General features: G+C 41.7%; 1 protein-coding gene, 1 long non-coding RNA gene and 4 other non-coding genes across 9 annotated transcripts; all 6 read left to right on the forward strand.

The window, feature by feature from the left end:
* Window positions 1-1,509: 1,509 nt before the first annotated feature.
* LOC116035473 lies at window positions 1,510-7,895 on the forward strand. 2 transcript variants are annotated; one of them, XR_004101375.2, is made up of 8 exons: window positions 1,510-1,615; window positions 2,530-2,601; window positions 3,884-3,908; window positions 4,076-4,117; window positions 6,114-6,157; window positions 6,903-6,964; window positions 7,324-7,376; window positions 7,682-7,895. It is a non-coding gene; the product is annotated as an uncharacterized LOC116035473 (long non-coding RNA). The 2 variants fall into 2 exon arrangements; XR_004101376.2 differs by lacking the exon at window positions 6,114-6,157.
* LOC116035950 lies at window positions 3,940-4,010 on the forward strand. The gene has a single exon (XR_004101501.1). It is a non-coding gene; the product is annotated as a small nucleolar RNA Z40 (small nucleolar RNA).
* Window positions 4,284-4,409, forward strand: LOC116035951. The gene has a single exon (XR_004101502.1). It is a non-coding gene; the product is annotated as a small nucleolar RNA SNORA8 (small nucleolar RNA).
* On the forward strand, window positions 6,286-6,425 carry LOC116035952. Its single transcript, XR_004101503.1, has one exon. It is a non-coding gene; the product is annotated as a small nucleolar RNA SNORA8 (small nucleolar RNA).
* Window positions 7,003-7,136, forward strand: LOC116035942. The gene has a single exon (XR_004101494.1). It is a non-coding gene; the product is annotated as a small nucleolar RNA SNORA18 (small nucleolar RNA).
* Window positions 7,896-9,600: 1,705 nt separating the features above from the next.
* txnipa (thioredoxin interacting protein a) lies at window positions 9,601-17,188 on the forward strand. 3 transcript variants are annotated; one of them, XM_031278522.2, is made up of 6 exons: window positions 9,601-9,607; window positions 13,792-13,919; window positions 14,036-14,183; window positions 14,415-14,774; window positions 14,876-15,178; window positions 15,288-17,188. In XM_031278522.2, exons 2-6 carry the CDS (start codon window positions 13,822-13,824, stop codon window positions 15,333-15,335), a joined length of 957 nt encoding a protein of 318 aa, XP_031134382.1. In that variant the 5' UTR covers window positions 9,601-9,607; window positions 13,792-13,821; the 3' UTR covers window positions 15,336-17,188. The 3 variants fall into 3 exon arrangements, with proteins under 3 accessions (XP_031134382.1, XP_031134383.1, XP_031134381.1); XM_031278523.2 differs by having other exon boundaries at window positions 13,797-13,919; XM_031278521.2 differs by lacking the exon at window positions 9,601-9,607 and adding an exon at window positions 12,909-13,278 and having other exon boundaries at window positions 13,844-13,919.
* The last annotated feature ends 938 nt before the right edge of the window (window positions 17,189-18,126 follow it).

The raw sequence follows: 18,126 nt of genomic DNA on the forward strand, positions 1-18,126 counted from the left end.
ATTATTTTTAGGAAGTGCTGATTTCCATGTGAGACAGTCTGATGAGTATTTATTTGGTATTTTGACATCTGCTGGTAAAAAAGCTCTCACAAGGCGTTGGATGCTTCCTGAACCCCCCACTCTACAGGAGTGGTAGATACAGTAAATGACATCTATGTTATGGAGAGGATAACCTTCTCTCTTCGTCTTCAGAAAAATGTTTTCATTAAACTTTGGACTAAGTGGGTCAAATATGTAAAGTCCTTACAGCCAGAATTTGTTGAAATATCAAAAAAATATATATAGACAGCAGAGAAAATTAAACAGATATTGTTCTGGTGTAAGCCTTGTAATCTACACTGCTGTGCTAAAATGAAATAAAGATTTAAAAAAAAAAAGAGTTGGCGTTCAAATGAAATGTTTCTAATCTAAAAAAAAATGCAGACTTTTGTTCCCCTTCTTCCAGACAGTTTTTGTCTCGATCTAATAAAAGCTCCCTCTAACTCTGGACATATATATATATATATATATATATATATATATATATATATATATATATATAGCCTATTATCAAGCTTATTCTGATATTCTGCAAGAGTTTGGTTTTCATTTAATGAAAGACTGAGGGCTTTTGGGAAAGAGAGGTTATGATAGAGATTACATTCATTTCATCTATATCATCCTGGACTTGGCTAGATCTAAACTGTATTTCCTCTCAAATTTGGAATATTCAAACTTCATAAGTTCCCATTTAACCCAATATTTGTTCTCAGTTTTAGCTTCATTCCAGTATAGCTGACTCATGCAGTTATGGTGCGTATTGTTAGCTGGCAGGTCTTCTTGTTTCTTTCTTATTTTTGAACAAACATCACTGCAAAAGCAGCTATTGCTACTATTGTTGGTCAAATCTGTTTCTCCTTGAAACAGAGCAATAATAACCACAATATAGCAGCTTAATTACTGAATAGAACGGTCTCTGGTCCAGATCTGGTCTCTACTGGAACAGCTTTACTTCACACTTCAACTGGAACATAGTCTAAAATATCTGATATCAAATAAGGTCTCTCTTTAAATATCATCCATTTTTTGCAATTTCTACAAAGACACTAAGAGGACATGGATGTGGACTGCTCCTTTATTAAAGTGGTGCTGTCAGGAGATTTCAGACCAGCTACACCTCATCAAAACTAAGAAATACTGGGCTACAGCATTCATTTCATAATGATATTCGCTACATTTCATATTAATTCTAAATTAGCCAACCACAAACCATCATTTTTAATATTCGAAAATAAATTCAAACATTAGCCTACTTTTATCAGTTCAATATTCTAAAAATAAGAAAGCTATTAAAACCATTAATCTATGTACCCACTATAAGATATATTTGTGATCTCTCTGGCAATATGCATGTTTGTATGTTCTTTATGTTCGCATTGTTGTTCTGCCTGTCTTTGAATGTTGTTTAAATAAAGAAGGAAAAAAAAAAAAAGAAGTGGCTGCCGTAAAGCGGTTTGAACTGACGTAACTCATCCTATAAATACGTTGGCGGCACGTCGCGAGGTCCTTTCATCAGCGCACCCTCTGTCAGTCGGAGTCATGGCTGTGTTAGCGGGCCTAGCTGAAGAACACGGAGGTAAATATTAATAACTAAATAGTTAACCGATCATACACGGCTCAAATATACTGCACACGACTGCTGTGGGTAAGTAGCGTTACATCAATGTGATTTTTGACCTTTTGAAACGTGACGTCCTCATATTTTTGGCATCACGTTGTCTTCGTTAAGCTTAGCGTTAGCCTAAAAAAGTGCTAGCTGGCATGATCCTAAAATGGCTAACTCCTTAAGTATGTAAAAATACATTTAGGGCATTGGTTATGACGAGTCAAGTGTTAAATTGATCAAATTAACTCGAGTGGTTGCAGGTCGTTAATCGAAAAAACGCAAGCAATTATTATTTTTAATTAAAACAAAAGCAATAATCAATACATAGGGCATCGACAAGTTCTCGTAGTAGTAGTAGTAGTAGTAGTAGTAGTAGTAGTAGTAGTCGTCCAATAACCAGAACTGGCGGTTCAATCCCAGGCTCCTTCTGCCACATGTCAGTGTGTCCCTTAGCAAGACCACACACAAACACACACACACACACACACACACACGATGTGTTTCTTTGCAGATATAAAATCTCACTACATTGTATGTATGTGACAATGAAGAGTTTGTTTTGTTGTTTGAAAGTCAACTGCTCATCAGTCCAGATAGCTGCACCAGTCACGTAGTCGTAGCCACTGTGCAGACGTGTCAGTGGGGCTGTCCTGTGCAGTGGGCTGATCCAGTACCACAGTGGCTATAGAACTTCAGGTTTTGCTTTCACCTCTGCACTGTTGGTTGCAGAACGGTGACAATGAGGCCTGGCACATTGACCCTCGGTTTACTGAAATGCATGAAAATATATAGCACCTAACTAGGGTTACATGGTGCTTTAGAGGCATAGTAAGATTGGAATTTCTCTACATTAAAACAATCCCTTTTTTTTTTTTTTTTTGCAGGAAATGTGATCTCATTGCTGAATGAGTTGGGATAGAGTTATCCTACAGTTTGTGCTTCCCCTCTGACTTGAGGTAAGTAGTTGTTCCCTGAATAGGTTAAAAAATGTAGTCAAATGAAGAAAAATGCAATTGTATTTATAGTGTCAAATCACAACAGGGGTTATCTCAGGACACTTTACAGAGTAGTAGATGGACCCAACAGTTTCCCACGAGCAAGCATTGATGCAACAATGGGAGGAGAACTTCCTCTTAGGCAGAAACCTCGGACTGACTAGCATGAATTAGGTTGCCATGCACTCCAGTCTTGGCTCAAAGTTGACAATGGCTCCCAGTGCATGGCAACCTGAGACATGCTAGTCTGTAGGTGAAGACATTGTCAGTGATATAGGTGTTTGATCGTAGACAAGTGCAGTAAGTTTTTTTTTTTTTGCTTCGTTTTTTTTCTTTATGTGAATGTGATAAGTGCAGCAACGAGAATCCAGTGCAGGGATGGAACGAGCTTGGTGGATAAAACCACTTCCTAACTTCTCCAGTTAGTATCTGGGAGAGCGGAGTCAGCAGTTAGACACCAATGAGAGCCTGCTGGTTTGTCCAACAAGACTCTGCTCCTTAACATGCAGTAGTACAATGCAGAGCCCCAATTTAGGAACAAATTCATCTACAAAGGGAGTTGAGAATGGTGTGGTCTATATTCACGATGTTCCACTTTCAGGATTGCTCTGGTGCTGCAGGAAATTTTGCAGATATCCGTTTTCTTCCGCTTTCATTGTTGTAATTTTAAACTGGATTTGTGAGGACTATGGTTAACTGCTCCTCAGATCTCTGCAGGGTAAATCCAGACAGCTAGCTAGACTATCTGTCCAATCTGAGTTTTCTGTTGAACAACAAACTACTTTGGAACGTACACACGTTCCACCAAAAAAGTTCCTTCATGACAGCTGCTCCGTGCGGTGCTTAGCACCGCCCAAGACGATTGTGATTGGTTTAAAGAAATGCCAATAAACCAGAGCACGTTTTTCTTCCATCCCAGAATGCTGTGTGGACTAGCCAGACCTTCCGTGGAGGAAGGTCTGGCAATGCAAGACTAAGAATGGTGTAAAGCGAACCCTAACAATGGATACATGTTCCATGAAGTGGAAAAGGTTCATTACGTCCCAGTTTGTTGGCACAGTATGAGCTCTGGTCCTGTCACGTGGGCCGTAGAGCTCTTACAGTGCATAGAGCAATTCATTCTCTTGCAACCCACTGCTGTGGACTCTGCAGCAGTGTTACTAATGAGAACTGACAGCTTTTACATTTATAAAAATTCATTGTTTTTAATGGCAGTGAATTTAAACAGTCCTATCTGTTGCAGGTGCTGAGGACCTCAGGCAAGCTGGGTAAGTTGTATTACAGGATCAATGTACCTTTGACTGTCATGATGATTGGCTAAATGTTCAACTGCTCTGAAGTGTGAGTGAAAGATGCCTCTCTGAACAACATGCTGCATTGATAACGGACTGTGTGGTTCTGGAACACATTGTCACCTTGGTTCTGCCTCCTGCAGGTTTCCTCACTGCCCTTGCCTTCAGCACTGATGCAGCACCATGTAAGTACAGAGATCATGCATTGACATGGCTTTTTTCCATAATAACCACCACAGAGTGGTTAAACAAACTGGTGGCTGTTAGGGACAATGTGATACCAGGATGGAAAAAACCCACCAGAAGAACTAGTTGATCTGTAGGACAGTTAGTGGACTAGTACATGGTGACAGCACTGTATGGTATCTGCAGCCAGTTGGTTCATCAGCTGGTATGTTCATAAGTCAGTGCTAGACAAACTCAACATCTGGCATCGTTGGTCTCCATGCTGCCTGTGTTTGGAGTCCTGGTATACTTGTTGAAACACACGCAATGTCTTGACCCTGCATATGTACTTATTCTTAATCAATAGTAGTTACTCAATTGTCAGTGTCGCAAAAGGGAATTGGGTGCATTTCCATCAACTGTTTTGGTGCAAATAAATTAGGCTACAGCTGGTTTTGTTAGAAGTTGGAGATATAGGCTAGGTTTTAATGTCCAGTTATTGGCAATTTTTCATGTCCAGATACAAGACGTGTTGGTAAGAAGTGAAAGCTGGAGTCTATCCCAACAGACCTTTAACTAGGGCTGGATGAGTTTGGCTAAAATCATAATCACAATTAATCGAACAAGTTACCTCGATTACAATTGAACGATTATTTAAAAAAAAATCTTTTACTGTAAATGTTAAGTTATTCTAATGAGAGAGTGCATAATCCTATCTTTGTGATTCTAAAATAAGGAAACGACACACAGATGGCAAGCAATTAATGCTTATTTATTAAATATTTTAAAGAACTGAAATCTAAAACAGTAGATTTTACAATGAAATAAAAACATCTAAAAGAGTTAAGTTTTAATGTAAAAAAGTTTCCTAAAAATGTAGAACATAAATGTCCATAAGATTAACGGGAACCTGTGGTTAACTGTCTTTTCGGAGTTAAACTCCACACGTACGTCCAGAGGCGGGGTCTGTTCTGAGTATAATAAAGCCCCGTCTGTGTTGAGCAAAACATTACGTGAATTACGAGAATGGACGTGCATTTAATATAGGAAAAGTATTAGCATCATTTGTATGTGGCGCTAAGGTCTAGTGACGATGCTATAAAGACCGTTGCCGTGGTTACATCCCTCTCTTACCCCTCCTACCAGTCCCTATGGCCACTTGGCTAGTGGGAATGCAAACGGAAAAAAAGATTTTGGGCCAGAGTAGTTCTTAGAACTGCTTAGAAGTGTACTTTTCCTCTAAGAAGTAAAAGTACTATCCGATCGGAAAGCACCTATGGTTGCAGACTGGATGGGGCGGAGTCACGTGACTACACGCGCGGCGGCCATAATATGTTTTAAGGGGAAAGTACATCAACAGAGTGGGCAGCCGCGGAAATATTAATGGGTTTAAAAGACCGAAATAACGACTTGTTAAAATTACGTCTGTTATAGGCTCTGAATTTCGGTTACGATTATTTTTTGATTAATCATCCAGCCCTACCTTTAACTGTAGGGCCATGTTGTTGGAAATGTCTCAAACTGTTCATCTGGGAGTTCACTTTACCCACATCACACATCACTCCCATGATCCTTGGGGGATATTACTGCAGGAGACATGATGAGCCGTGATCCATTAATAATGGATAATAATTTGAGTAGTAGCAGTTAATGCCCCTTTAAAACATACCTGTCAATGGAATCGCATGTAAAGGATGGATTTGACAAATGGTAATAATTAAGAAATCTGTCAGTCACAGGAACCCTGACTGTTGGTCTGATACAGAATACACAGGCAAAAATGGCAGAATCCAAAGGCCTTACAAGCATTAACTGGTTAATGATAAAATGGTCACCTTGATAAAGATGAACTGAATATGAATTGATGTACAGTATTTGTTGGGATTTATGTTCATTTACATTTGATGCACATCAAGTGAGCTAACAAGATATCAAGACAGTGAGTTTGAGTTTGTTTAGGGTGTTTGGTAAATGTCTTGGTTTTTGCTGTCATTGAAAGTTGTCTTGTGTCTTTAGGTCACTGATGGCAGAAGAATGAGCCTGATGAACTGGTGACAGCCGTAAGTGTCTTTCTGCTATTACAGTATCTGTCCAATGATTGGCTGTACAGTACCAGTCCAAAGTTTGGACACTTTCATTCATCTGAATGGGAAAGTGTCTATACTTAACTGGTACTGTACATGGTGACAGCACTGTATGGTATCTGCAGCCAGTTGGTTCATCAGCTGGAATGTTCATAAGTCAGTGCTAGACAAACTCAACATCTGGCATCGTTGGTCTCCATGCTACCTGTGTTTGGAGTCCTGGTATACTTGTTGAAACACACTTATCCTTTTACATGCCGTCTGAATTTTAAAGAGCAGTTTTTTTGTGTGCAACGTCCACAATTTCCAGGTGGCTTTAGACTCCTGAACAAAATAAATGATCTATTTCTCAAGTTGGCAAACAAAACTGCATCACAGCCCACATCTGGTTAGGAGTTAGACAGACGGCTGAACAAATTATCATTTTATAGATCAGGTCAATGACGAGGTGTGCTGTGGTTGGCTCTATTGGCATTTCAAATGTGATCACAGAAAATAAGTGACTGAAAGTTGTATTAGTAGTTTACTCTGCAGTGTCAGACTGTTTTCTGTGGTCAATCATGCTTTTAATGCAGCCAGATTAACTATAGTTATTATTTCCACATTTCTGTCTGTCAGACAAGGAAGATCAATCGTGGCACATTGTACACATAATCAGCAGGCATTCCCAAGCTGCTCTGCTGCTTAGGCTTCATTCTTCAATTAATGGTCATTGTTCCAGGTTTCTGCTGCAGCAGAGGATGGCCTCCTCCTCCCAGGCTCCAGCAGGGATTGACATCAGAGGTGAGTGTTGAACTGAAAGGTGTTAGAGATGGCTAAGTGTTGAGGTCTATCCCGACAGGCCTTTAACTGTAGGGCCATGTCGTTGGAAATGCCTCAGAGAGTAAATCTGTGGTTTCGCTTTACCCACATGTTCACTACCATGAGCCTTGTGGGATATTGCTGCAGAACATCTTTTAAGAAATGAAATAACCAGAGGTGAATTGGGAATCTGTTCCTCTTAGAACTCGATCCAAATTTTCCACGCCAAAACTGCAAAAACAGCAGCACATTTTGTTTGTCTACATTAACATCACAGGTTGAACATGTTCAGTTATTGAATGCATGTAATTGACTTAATTGCATAAATGTGAATGTTTCAGAATCCTCAAACAATCCTGGAGAAGAGAGGAGTGTCAGCCTTTCACTCTAAGTAGTAAGTAAATGTGCTTTCAGTGTTTGGGTTTGGTCATATACCAAGGCTTTCAGGACTTTCCGTTCCTGACTTGCTGTGGAATTGACCAGAAAACAAAAACCATCCCACAGGTCTTCTGCAGCACCCTGCTCAGAAGACCTGTTGGGAACATTAGCATCCTTTTCTGTCACTCTTATGGTGCCATCTGTGAACATATTTGGTGTTCTGTAAAACTGTGGAAGTGATGCATTTGTTGGATGACTGTAGCACCTTGGACATTTGTACTGTACCTAGTAACCACTGAATCGTTTGTCCTGTCTTTTCAGATTGATGCCAAGTCATCGTTGAGCAGCTGGATGCACCGTCGGAACTTTGATCTGCTGTCACTCACTTTTGGAGTAAAATTTAACTGCTTTGCAAATGACAACTTTATAAAGGCAGCAATGTTTGTGCACAGCATCAGATTTAGCCTTTTTCCTTGGTCTACTGTGTTATCAATAACGCATAAAATATCAATAAATCCAATAACACCAAACTCTCCTCACTTGTCTTTTTCTCCTGATATCTATGAACAAAATTTTCCTGACTCATTTAATCATTTTATCCAAAGCAGCTGTTTAAGCCTTGTTTAACCACGTGGCCTCCACCGGCCTTATTTCTTCAAATCTTAATGTGGTTTGACATTTTATGAAGCAGTTAAGATTCTGGGAAGCAGCATCATTTCTAGACCGAATACTGCAGACTTGACTTCTTTTGCTAAGGTGGCCCTTGTATTGAAGCTAATTGTTGCTTCAATGGTGTTTTTCCATACTGAGCCATGTCTGTAATGACTCTGATTGTACAGGATGGAACAAGCTGGTCACATGAGCATTACTCCATTATGGGGAAAGTATTTGCATTTTGCTGTAGAGGCTCATTTTGGAATAAATCCAAATTATTTGACGATGAGAACTTGGAAATGATCTAAACATGTAGGCCTGCTGTATTAGTTGTGTAGGAGGGTGTTGGACTGTAGTAGCACGTTCCCTCCACCAGAGAGCAGGATGAGGTTTCTCAGTAGTTTTGTATCTGGTCTTTGATTTTAGCTCTGGTTTCTTTTGCGTCTCTGTTTAGTGTATTTGTTTTGCATCACATTGTTTTGTATGTGTAGTTTGACTTTCCAACAAGAAATATTAAGGGTTTATGGTGGGAGGTTCTCCTGATTGTATGTTTAAAAGAAGTAGGTAAAAGGGAACAATATGATCTCATCAGATCCAATCCCCCAACAACACTGAGCTGTACAGGTCACATGACACACGCAGCTGTCAAACTAGGAAGTAAACGTCACTTTCAATTAAAAACGTCTATCCTTTATTATTGGCTCCAAAATACATATTTAAAACCTACATGAAGTCTTAGGAACATTTTTTGTTGTGTGTGTGTGTGTGTGTGGTCAGTCAGAGGGAGCCACAGAGGGACTGATGTTCATGTAGTCTGGACCAAGAACTTTCTCTGGAATGCATGAGGCTCCATGTTGGAACATTGCTCCATTACAACAACAGAGTTCTACTAAAGGAACTCCCTCAAAGGAGCTTGCATGTCTTGTTGTGCTGCCATCCCTCAACCCTCATATCAAGGGTGTACAAAATAACAAATGCATATCTGTATAATGCATTCTAATACAACAGCCCTTCAGTAAATACAACTTTGACCATGGGTACATTCTAGCCAGCCTTCCCTTTGACAGATGAAACCCATGGAGCACCTTACATTGCAATAATCAGCGCCTGATGCAAACTGATAATGAGTGCACTATAGTTCTATAGCCCACTGCCAAGTTGAGTCAGACATCACAATACCCAGCTGCTCCTCCCACTGCCTCCTTATATGTCCCACAGATTTGAATGTTTTTATATAGTATAGATATCATGCCCTTGTGGGCAGGGTCCATATTCAATAACTTATCTATTCACCCTGTAGTGGGTTCAGGAATGTCCTTAGTGGAATGAAATAAGGACACCATATTTGAAAAGAAACAGAGGGCTTGACAGGATGGAGGCTGTTGGAAGGGCTTGTTTGATGTTAGAGTGGATCCTGAACTGCGACTATATCCTGAGTAGTGGTGGGTGGATCGATCCAAATATCGATAATATTGATACCAACGTTGGTGTTGATATTGATCAATACCAGTGTAATGAGATGGATACTTTAGTTTTAGTTTCTCTCCAGTGTGCACCGCTGCAGTCAGAGAGGCGACCTGGCTGTCTGTGTCAGTGCAGCTGCTGTCACAGCGAGGAGCAGGTCACTTTGCTCCTCCTCCCCCTCTTGTGATTTGATGTTGTACCGTCACGTGACTCAGCGGCACCGGGCAAACTAACAAGCAAGTAGCCAGGCCCGGTGGCGGCTAGTAGCACACACAAGCAGGACAGAGACGGAGCAGAAGAATGGCAGAGAGGAAGAGGGGCGCCGTGTGACTATACTTTCAGGCCAAAAATGAAACAACGGCAAGCTGTATAATTTGTAAAAAGGCTGTAAGATACAGTGGTAACACAACACATTTATACAAGCATATGGAAATTCTGTCCTGGGTTTTAACTTATTAATAATCCAAAGGAAAAATCACAAAAACACTTAAAGGTCATGACAATGCATTCAGATTTAGCAACTTGATGATGAATCCACCTTAATTATTAAAGTATCGGTATCGTATCGGCGATACTGGCCCTGATTTACTTGATATTGGATCGATACCACATTTTTCAGTTTGCCACACCACTAATCCCGAGTGATCCCTGAATAACTGGGTTATTCGTAATGTTTGCTCAACGGTACAAATTAAAGAAACAATTATACTGGGTTGCACGAGTGTCGCTCCATAAGAGACCATGGCGGGGCTTCTGCACCCAAAAGATCTAAAACCCAGTATGTCAGTTTGTGGAGGTCGGCTTCCCAGTAGTAATGCATATAGCTTAGCAAGGCAAGGCAGCTTTATTTCTACAGCACCTTTCAGCAACAAGGCAATTCAAAGTGCTTTACATAAAACATTAAAGAGCAGTTAAAAACAATTAAAGAAATTAAAAACAGATAAAAGACAAGAATAAAATTTACAGTGCAGTATAACAACAAGTTAACAGAGTCCAACTCGGGCCTCCCAGAGGACTTATGTTTTCTGTTGCAACTCAGGTTCCAAACCTGGCCTCCCAGAGGACTTATAAATGAACAGTTATTTAAAGAAAGGCAACGTCAAAAAGAAAGGTCTTCAGCCTTGATTTAAAAGAACTGAGAGTTGGGGCAGACCTGCAGTTTTCTGTGAGTTTGTTCCAGATATGTGGAGCATAAAAACTGAACGCTGCTTCTCCCTGTTTAGTTCTGACTCTGGGGACAACAAGCAGACCTGTCCCAGACCACCTCAGAGGTCTGGGTGGTTCATAGTGTACTAGCAGATCAGAAATGTATTTTGGCCCTAAACCGTTTAGTGATTTATAAACCAGCAAAAGTATTTTGAAATCAATTCTTTGAGGCACAGGAAGCCAGTGTAGAGACTTCAGTACTGGAGTGATGTGATCCACTTTCTTGGTCTTAGTGAGGACTGGAGCAGCAGAGCAAAGCCAATCCTCCCTCCTCTTTCTGTCTTTCCAAATAGTTTCTAAATTATTGTACTTTGTACGTGGTTGTATATACTGTAAATAAATATGCATATCTTTTCACTCAGCCTTTTATACTTCAAACTCAAATCTTTAGTTGCAATCAGGTTTTCTAATATATCCATTCACCTCTTTCTTTTTGGGGGTTTGGGGCAAACACGAGCTGCTCTGTCCTTATTAACACCCGATTCCTGCCACCCGTGCAGTGTGTACAGTTTTTCTATGCACGACCCCAGATAAGCTGTATAAAAGATTGTCGTGTTTGCTGTTATTGTGCTTTAGGGGTGCATATTATTCCCAGAGAAACTTTCAACTCAGTTAGCACAAACAGTTGACACACTGTGTGCCTGGAGCTTTCTGGGCTCCTGGAGTTCAGATTTCTGCTTCGGCCAGTAAAGTATTCAGCATCGCAATACAAGAAGTGTGGTGATCAAATGGAGCAGGGTGGATGGTATAGAACCAGCAGCCTTTCACACATAAAATAATATATTTCAACTGCTGTTTCCAAGGTCATGAATGAACTGTCAAGCTCAACTTTGAGGGCAGCATGGATGTAGAATCAAGGAAAGGTTTAGCTTCTGCATTTCCAAGTCAACCCAGGCCCCAAGAGGTGCGCTGGGCTTAGAAACCAATTTGTTATAGCGGCCAAATAGTAAAGATACAACTTCTGTGTCCATCATGTGATGCCATTGGGCCTAAAATGACTTTATCAAATAGACTGACATGGTGAAAAAGACATCTGTAAATCAGTGGATACATTTTTTGAGCGTCACAACCCCTGTGAAATGACTCTTTTCGCTATCAGAATTTGATCCATTCGGTCCTAAATCTAGAAGAGTTGCACAATGTGAATCATTTAATCCTGATTTAAGTTAGTGGAGCACAGATCATCCGGGTAACTTTATACACGGGAGTTGAACTTTTTTGGCTTCATGTGTTATTATTATACATCCATGTTCATGCAGCACTGAGCAACTCTCATAGGAATGAATGGGGCTCTGCCTCGAACACTGTATATCCAGGTCTTATTATACATCCATATCACCATGATGAGGCTGAGTGTCTGATACAGTCAAACGCTCCAGATCCAGTCAGGAAGTTAAGATTGTTTCATCAACTGCTGTTCCAAGGTCAGGTATCAAGCGTCTAGCTCGACACTTTTAGAATTTAACCAGCACATCAGCTGATGTTGATGATTGACGCGCCCAAATGAAAAATGTTGGCAGTGTTTGATTTCCAGGAACAATTCAATTTTATTTATAATGCCAAATCACAACAGAAGTTATCTCAGGACAGGGTGGGTCTAGACCATACTCAGAGACCCCCCATCAGGAATTCAGTGTGAATTCATTCTTAATACTGAATCAAATGTATTCTTGGCATTTCCCACAAAATGTATTTTAGTAATGTTGCATATGCTTGATTTTTGTTATTGTATTCAATGTGCTCTATAAACAAAGCTACATTGCCTTGCCTGATGGACTATGGCTGCATATGAACCCAATTCCTAAGGGGATAAGGTTGGCTAAAACAACCACGTTATATTTTCTCTCTGTTTTTGTACCATATTTCCAGCCCAACCCTGGTGATACTAACGGGTTTTCAGGATCAGTGAAACCCTTCCCTGACTGGCTTATCATTGTCACACGGACTAGCCCTCCTCTGCTGGGATCAGGCTGGGATGTGTTTACTACTAATGTCCTGCTCTCTGGCTCCGCCTTCAGCTTCCTGTGCACACATCTGCTGAGCATGCCCTACATTACCCCAGCCACGCGGTGTCCACGCGTCGGTTTCGGGCGCCCATTGGCTAGAGCTGACACAAACAAAGATTTTCCACCAATGGGAGCAGTGTGCACGCGCTGAGCCATGCCGTTCACTCCGGCTGCTCATGTCTCGCTGAGGCTCGACACATAAAACCAGCCGTGTTCTCTTTGTTGACAGCAGACCGAAGTGGAAACTTGTGCCTCCGTAACGACCAATCGCTTCTCAGCGGCGGAATAGCAGCAGTTCATATATCGCTGTTCGATATCCTAAATAAGCAGTCATGGTGGCTATGGCAAAGAGAGTGAAAACCTTTCAAATAATCTTTTCGGACCCCAGCAAGACTTTTTACTGCGGCGGGGACAAGGTGTCCGGCCGGATACAAGTGGAAGTGAACGAAGTGACGCGTGTGTCCGCAGTAAAGGTTCTGGCTCTGGGCTGCGCTAAGGTGGAGTACGCTAAAGGCAAGCAGCGGTGCCGACAGGAGGCCGAGTACCTCAGACATGAAGAGGTACTGGTACTGGACGGCCAGCCCACAGGTACGGTTACTATCTTACATATCATCCTCTCAGATAAGATAAACCAGCAGCACCACACAGGATAATACAGATACATAGAGAAAGGAAAAGAATAAGAGGTAACGTAACGTAATGTAATGTAATGTAACAATAGAATAGAAATAAAAAGTAGAAAAACTATACAAGAACATACGGGGACAAAATTGTAGAGTAAAGTGAAAGTAGAAGTGATTAATTAACCAGACTGATGATATTTGTCAGTATAATATATATATATATATATAAGTATCATTTGTCAGTGTAATATGAATGAATTGCTAGCCAAGCGTAACCCTTCCTGTCCTGGGCTCTTCTTTTCACTGGTTTTAGCCTATTGCCCCCTGTGTGAGTCATTAGCGCTGAGGGTTGACGGTCTGGAACTCCCCTGGTTCCTGCTCTGCTTGTCAGAGCAGACTAGAGGGGTTCTTCTGGACTTGATGTTTCCCATGTGGAATCAAACCGCTGTCACAGTCATCCAGCCACAAGAGACAGTAGTCAAGCCCAGTCAAGACAACATGTTTAACTATGTTTAATTTGATCTTTCCAGACTCTGATGGATCAGTCGTCTTGAGGCCTGGCAACAAATATGAGTACATCTTTGGATTTGAGCTCCCCCAGCAAGGGTAAGGCAGTGTTTCTTACTTTAAATAATAGTCCATCCTCTCTGGATGTGTGGCTCTTCATTGAGTACTTTATAGACTACTTTTGGCTTTAATTTTCTTCACGCATGTTCTCACAGGCAGCTGGTGTCATCATACAAGGGGAAGTTTGGCTATGTCCAGTACTATGTGAAGGCCCTGATGGAGAGGCCCCAGCAGCCCACCTTTGAGTGTAGGAAAGCCTTTGAGGTGGAGGAGCCCCTGGATGTCAACACCCCAGACCTGCTGGTGAGTTCACTGACACTGAACATTAAAAGGCTTATTTATTGGGCTTTTTATCAGCTTTTCAGCATTGCCATATCTGCCTCAGCCCAGACAGGACATAACATATAATAACAGTCCTAACATTGAGCTCTTTTGTGTCCATTTGTTATGTAATTATGATAACTAGCATAAATAGCATGACTTTGACATGGAGTCTCCAGATGAGTTAAGTCTTACCTTCCTGCATCTCCTCAGTCTCCCTCAGGTGGCATGAAGGAGAAGAAAGTCACCTGCATGTTCATCCCTGATGGCCAGGTGTCACTGAATGCAAAAATTGACCGCCGTGGTTTCTGTGAAGGCGAAGACATCTGCATCAACGCAAAGTTTGAGAACACCTGCTCTCGCATTGTGGTGCCCAAGGCCGCCATCATCGCCAAACACACTTACCAGGCCAACGGCCGCACCAAGGTATTCCGCCAGAAGTTGTCTTCGGTGCGCGGCAACCACATAATCTCCGGCATGTGTGACGCCTGGCAAGGAAAGACCATCAGGGTGCCAAAGATCAAACCCTCTATGCTGGGCTGCAACATAATCCGTGTGGAGTACGCTCTAATGGTAAGCCTTCAGTTGCTGCATGTGGCCAGAGATTTTTGGCTGTTAACATTTTGAGAACTGAAAATCGGTGTTAATGTATGTGTTCATGATCGTTCTGCCAGATTTACATCCACATCCCTGGTAGTGAGAAGCTGATACTGGAGCTGCCTCTGGTCATTGGTACCGCTGGTCTGGGCAGCCGCAGCAACAGCGTAAGCAGCCAGGAGGGTTCGGTCAGCAACTCCTCCCAGAGCTGGGTGTCCCTCAGGATGTCCTCTGAGCCTTCCAGCTACTGTGACCTCACCCGCGACTGCCGCCTGGACCAGCCCCTCACACCGCTCCTGGACGACGTTGACGGTGACGACAGCCCCATCTTCATGAACGCTTCAGCCTTTCAGTTCCCGCCAACAACGAAATACACTGAGGTAGGTGTTTCACCTAGTTATTACAATATTGGGCATAACCCTCTCTGTCAAACTGATAAGAAATTACTTTTGCTGGTAGTCTATCTAATAAAACTATATTTCTTTCCAGGCTGAGGAGGAGTACCATGGCAATGCTCGCATGCTGCCGGTCTGCTGAAGTCCAGCAGGGATTCTACAACTGTGGTCCAGCTCTCAGGGACCATTCATCTTAAGCACTTGAAAAGGAGCAGAAGGTCCAAACTCCAGAGAAGATGTGTTGGATTCAGAAGTATAGCCAGGACTGGGGAAATGGACAGAAAGAGGCAGGCCTGCTCTGTCTGCTGTCTTCACCGCGCTTCATCACCTACGCTGATCTTGAGTCTTCCACCTGGTGTCCTTCAGGTCATGGATACAGAGGCTGTGGCGCTCTACATTTCTGAATAAGCTGTCCCTTCCAGAGACTCAAACTTTCAGGGTCTCACTGTCCATTCACAGACACTTTATGACTTTGTTTTTGGGGCCAAGCATTGTATGAGTCAGACCTCAGCCTGCTGTGACATCTTGCTTTTTTGGGGTTTGTCTTTTCCCCATAATGCAGTGTTTCCCACGGAATTAGAGTGTATTGAAAAGCTTCACAAAAGTTGTGAAGTTTTGAAAAAAAAAAAAAATGTATTTTGATATATTTTTTGCATTCTGATTTGTTTTTCAAATGAGGGGTTTGAGGGGAGCCAATCTTTATTTACATGTAATCTGAAGAGAAGGTCAGTCGTCTGGACCCTACAACCCACTGCTCTAAAGCCTGGCATCACCACACAGCTAGCACGAGTTCACCTGGAAGTCCCAAACACCAGGTATGTTAAGTCTGTTTCTCTCTGCCGTTGTTTTTTCACATAGAACCGTGCTGGTTAAAGTTAACGCCGCTGTAAAAAGCGCTAACGTCAGCTATCTTAGCTAACATTAGGCTTTATATGAAAAACAATGGCAGAGAGAAACAGACTTACTTACAGTCTGGGAGTTTCAGGTGAACTTGTGAAAGCTGTTGTCACAGATGTATGGTAAAGTCAGAGGCTTACTGCAGTAAAGCAGTCAAAGTGTGCACGGTTAGGAGGCGGCCTCTGGGCTATTCACAGATGGGTCCCAATGTAAACACACAGAGAGAGAGAGAGAGAGAGAGAGAGGGAAACGGAAGGGCTGAGCCAATCACTGCGCTGCACGCAGCTCTGCAATAAAATCAGATATTACCCATTTTAAAAAGTAAAGAAAGACACAGTAAATATCTGGCAGTCAACGTTTATATGGTGGTGGGCCGCCACAACTAAATTAATGTAAGGGAAACACTGTAATGCTTTGTCATTCCTGTCAAACCTATTTTTGGGGGATTTCCCTTGAGGAATCATCCTTTTTGTTGAGTCCAGTCAGTTTGTGTTGCTGTAAAGAATTGTCAGTAATATTGTTGCCTTTTGAGAATTACAGCATGTAGAATAATCTCCCTCGGATGCTAATAGAACATCAAGCATCTTCCATATTTTCTTTTGCAGCAGTGTTTAAAAAAAAAAAAAAGAGGTTTGTTCCTATATTTTATTGCACTTTTTGATTGATGCATTTTGCTCTACTACTGCCTCAAAGAGTTTTTGTTTGTTATGTTTTGTTTGAACGATGTTTGATGATGGAGAGTGAATTTTTTCTTGGTAAAACACTCTAAACTTGTTGGAACCTCACCTTGATTTCCAAATCCCAGCTTGGTGATTGGCTGTTAATTGCCAAACATGATCCAAACAACATACGCGCTCCGATATCGTGGAGCGCACCTGAACACCTGTGAGGATAATCATTGTATCTGATCTGCAGTTGTCATAGACAACATTTCGTTGTGGTGGTTTCACAACTTTTGTTCTTTCAGGGTGCAAAGAAAATCACTGTTAAAGACTGATTTGTGATGAAGTAAGTTTGCAATGCATCCTTGATACTTAAAAGTATTTTTTGTATGAAACCCTTTGGGTTACTTTTTTATTAAAGAAATGTTGAAAAATATCCAGCGTGTCTGCTCTTTCGTGTGTAACTGTGGTATCAGATCAGTTATCAGTAGTCCGTTCATCAAAGTTGTGGTTCAGCCTTCCCTTTATGGCCAGCATGGTGTATGAAATCAGCAGCACCTGGAGCCTGTAGAGAGGACCTTCATTGTGGGAACCATTATTAGCCTTAATCAGTGTTTTGACCCTGCTGTTGGCCATCGAGGCCTTAATTAACATGTTGGACATGTTGTGGATTTTATGTGAGCCATGACTAGCCATTCAAAGCACTTCATGATGATGGGGGTCACGACGGAACGACAGCCTAACTCAGATAAGCATTGAAGATGTCCGTGAAGACATCTTTGACCTACTCTGCACAGTCCTTCAGCACATGACCAGGGATGTTGTCTGAACCTGCAGCCTTGCGGGTGTTGATCTTGGAGAGGGTTCTCTTTGCGCTGGCTGCAGTCAGGCACAGAGCCTGTTCGTGGGGAGGGGAGGTAGTTTTCTGTGGGGGCATGCTGTTGTGTGCTTCAAACCTGGCAAAGAATCTGTTGAGGTCATTAATAGATATGTAAATGATGACCCTTGTTGGAGATGTGAAGAGAATTGTGCCTCTGGTAAAAGTTAGAAATGACAAGTCTCTGGCAGTCCACTGCTGTACTCACTTTCACCAAAACCTGTTTCACCTGTCACTGTCAAGTCCAAAGTTAGTCAGAAAGCAGTTTAAAACTGAAAAATTCTGTAAAGAAAACTGTAAAATCTATCTGAGGCCCACAGGTGTCATATCAAATATACATTTGCATACTGGAAAGGGTCTAAGAATACTAAATTGTCAGTAGGCTGTGTAATTTGTTTCATACATATCTGTACAGTGGATGCAATGAACACCATTGTAGCAACTACTGAGGAAATGAAAAGCAGAACATTATTACTATGAAAGATGGGTGAATAAAG

Source organism: Sander lucioperca, chromosome 16 (genome assembly GCF_008315115.2).
Source record: "Sander lucioperca isolate FBNREF2018 chromosome 16, SLUC_FBN_1.2, whole genome shotgun sequence".
Taxonomy (NCBI): domain Eukaryota; kingdom Metazoa; phylum Chordata; class Actinopteri; order Perciformes; family Percidae; genus Sander; species Sander lucioperca.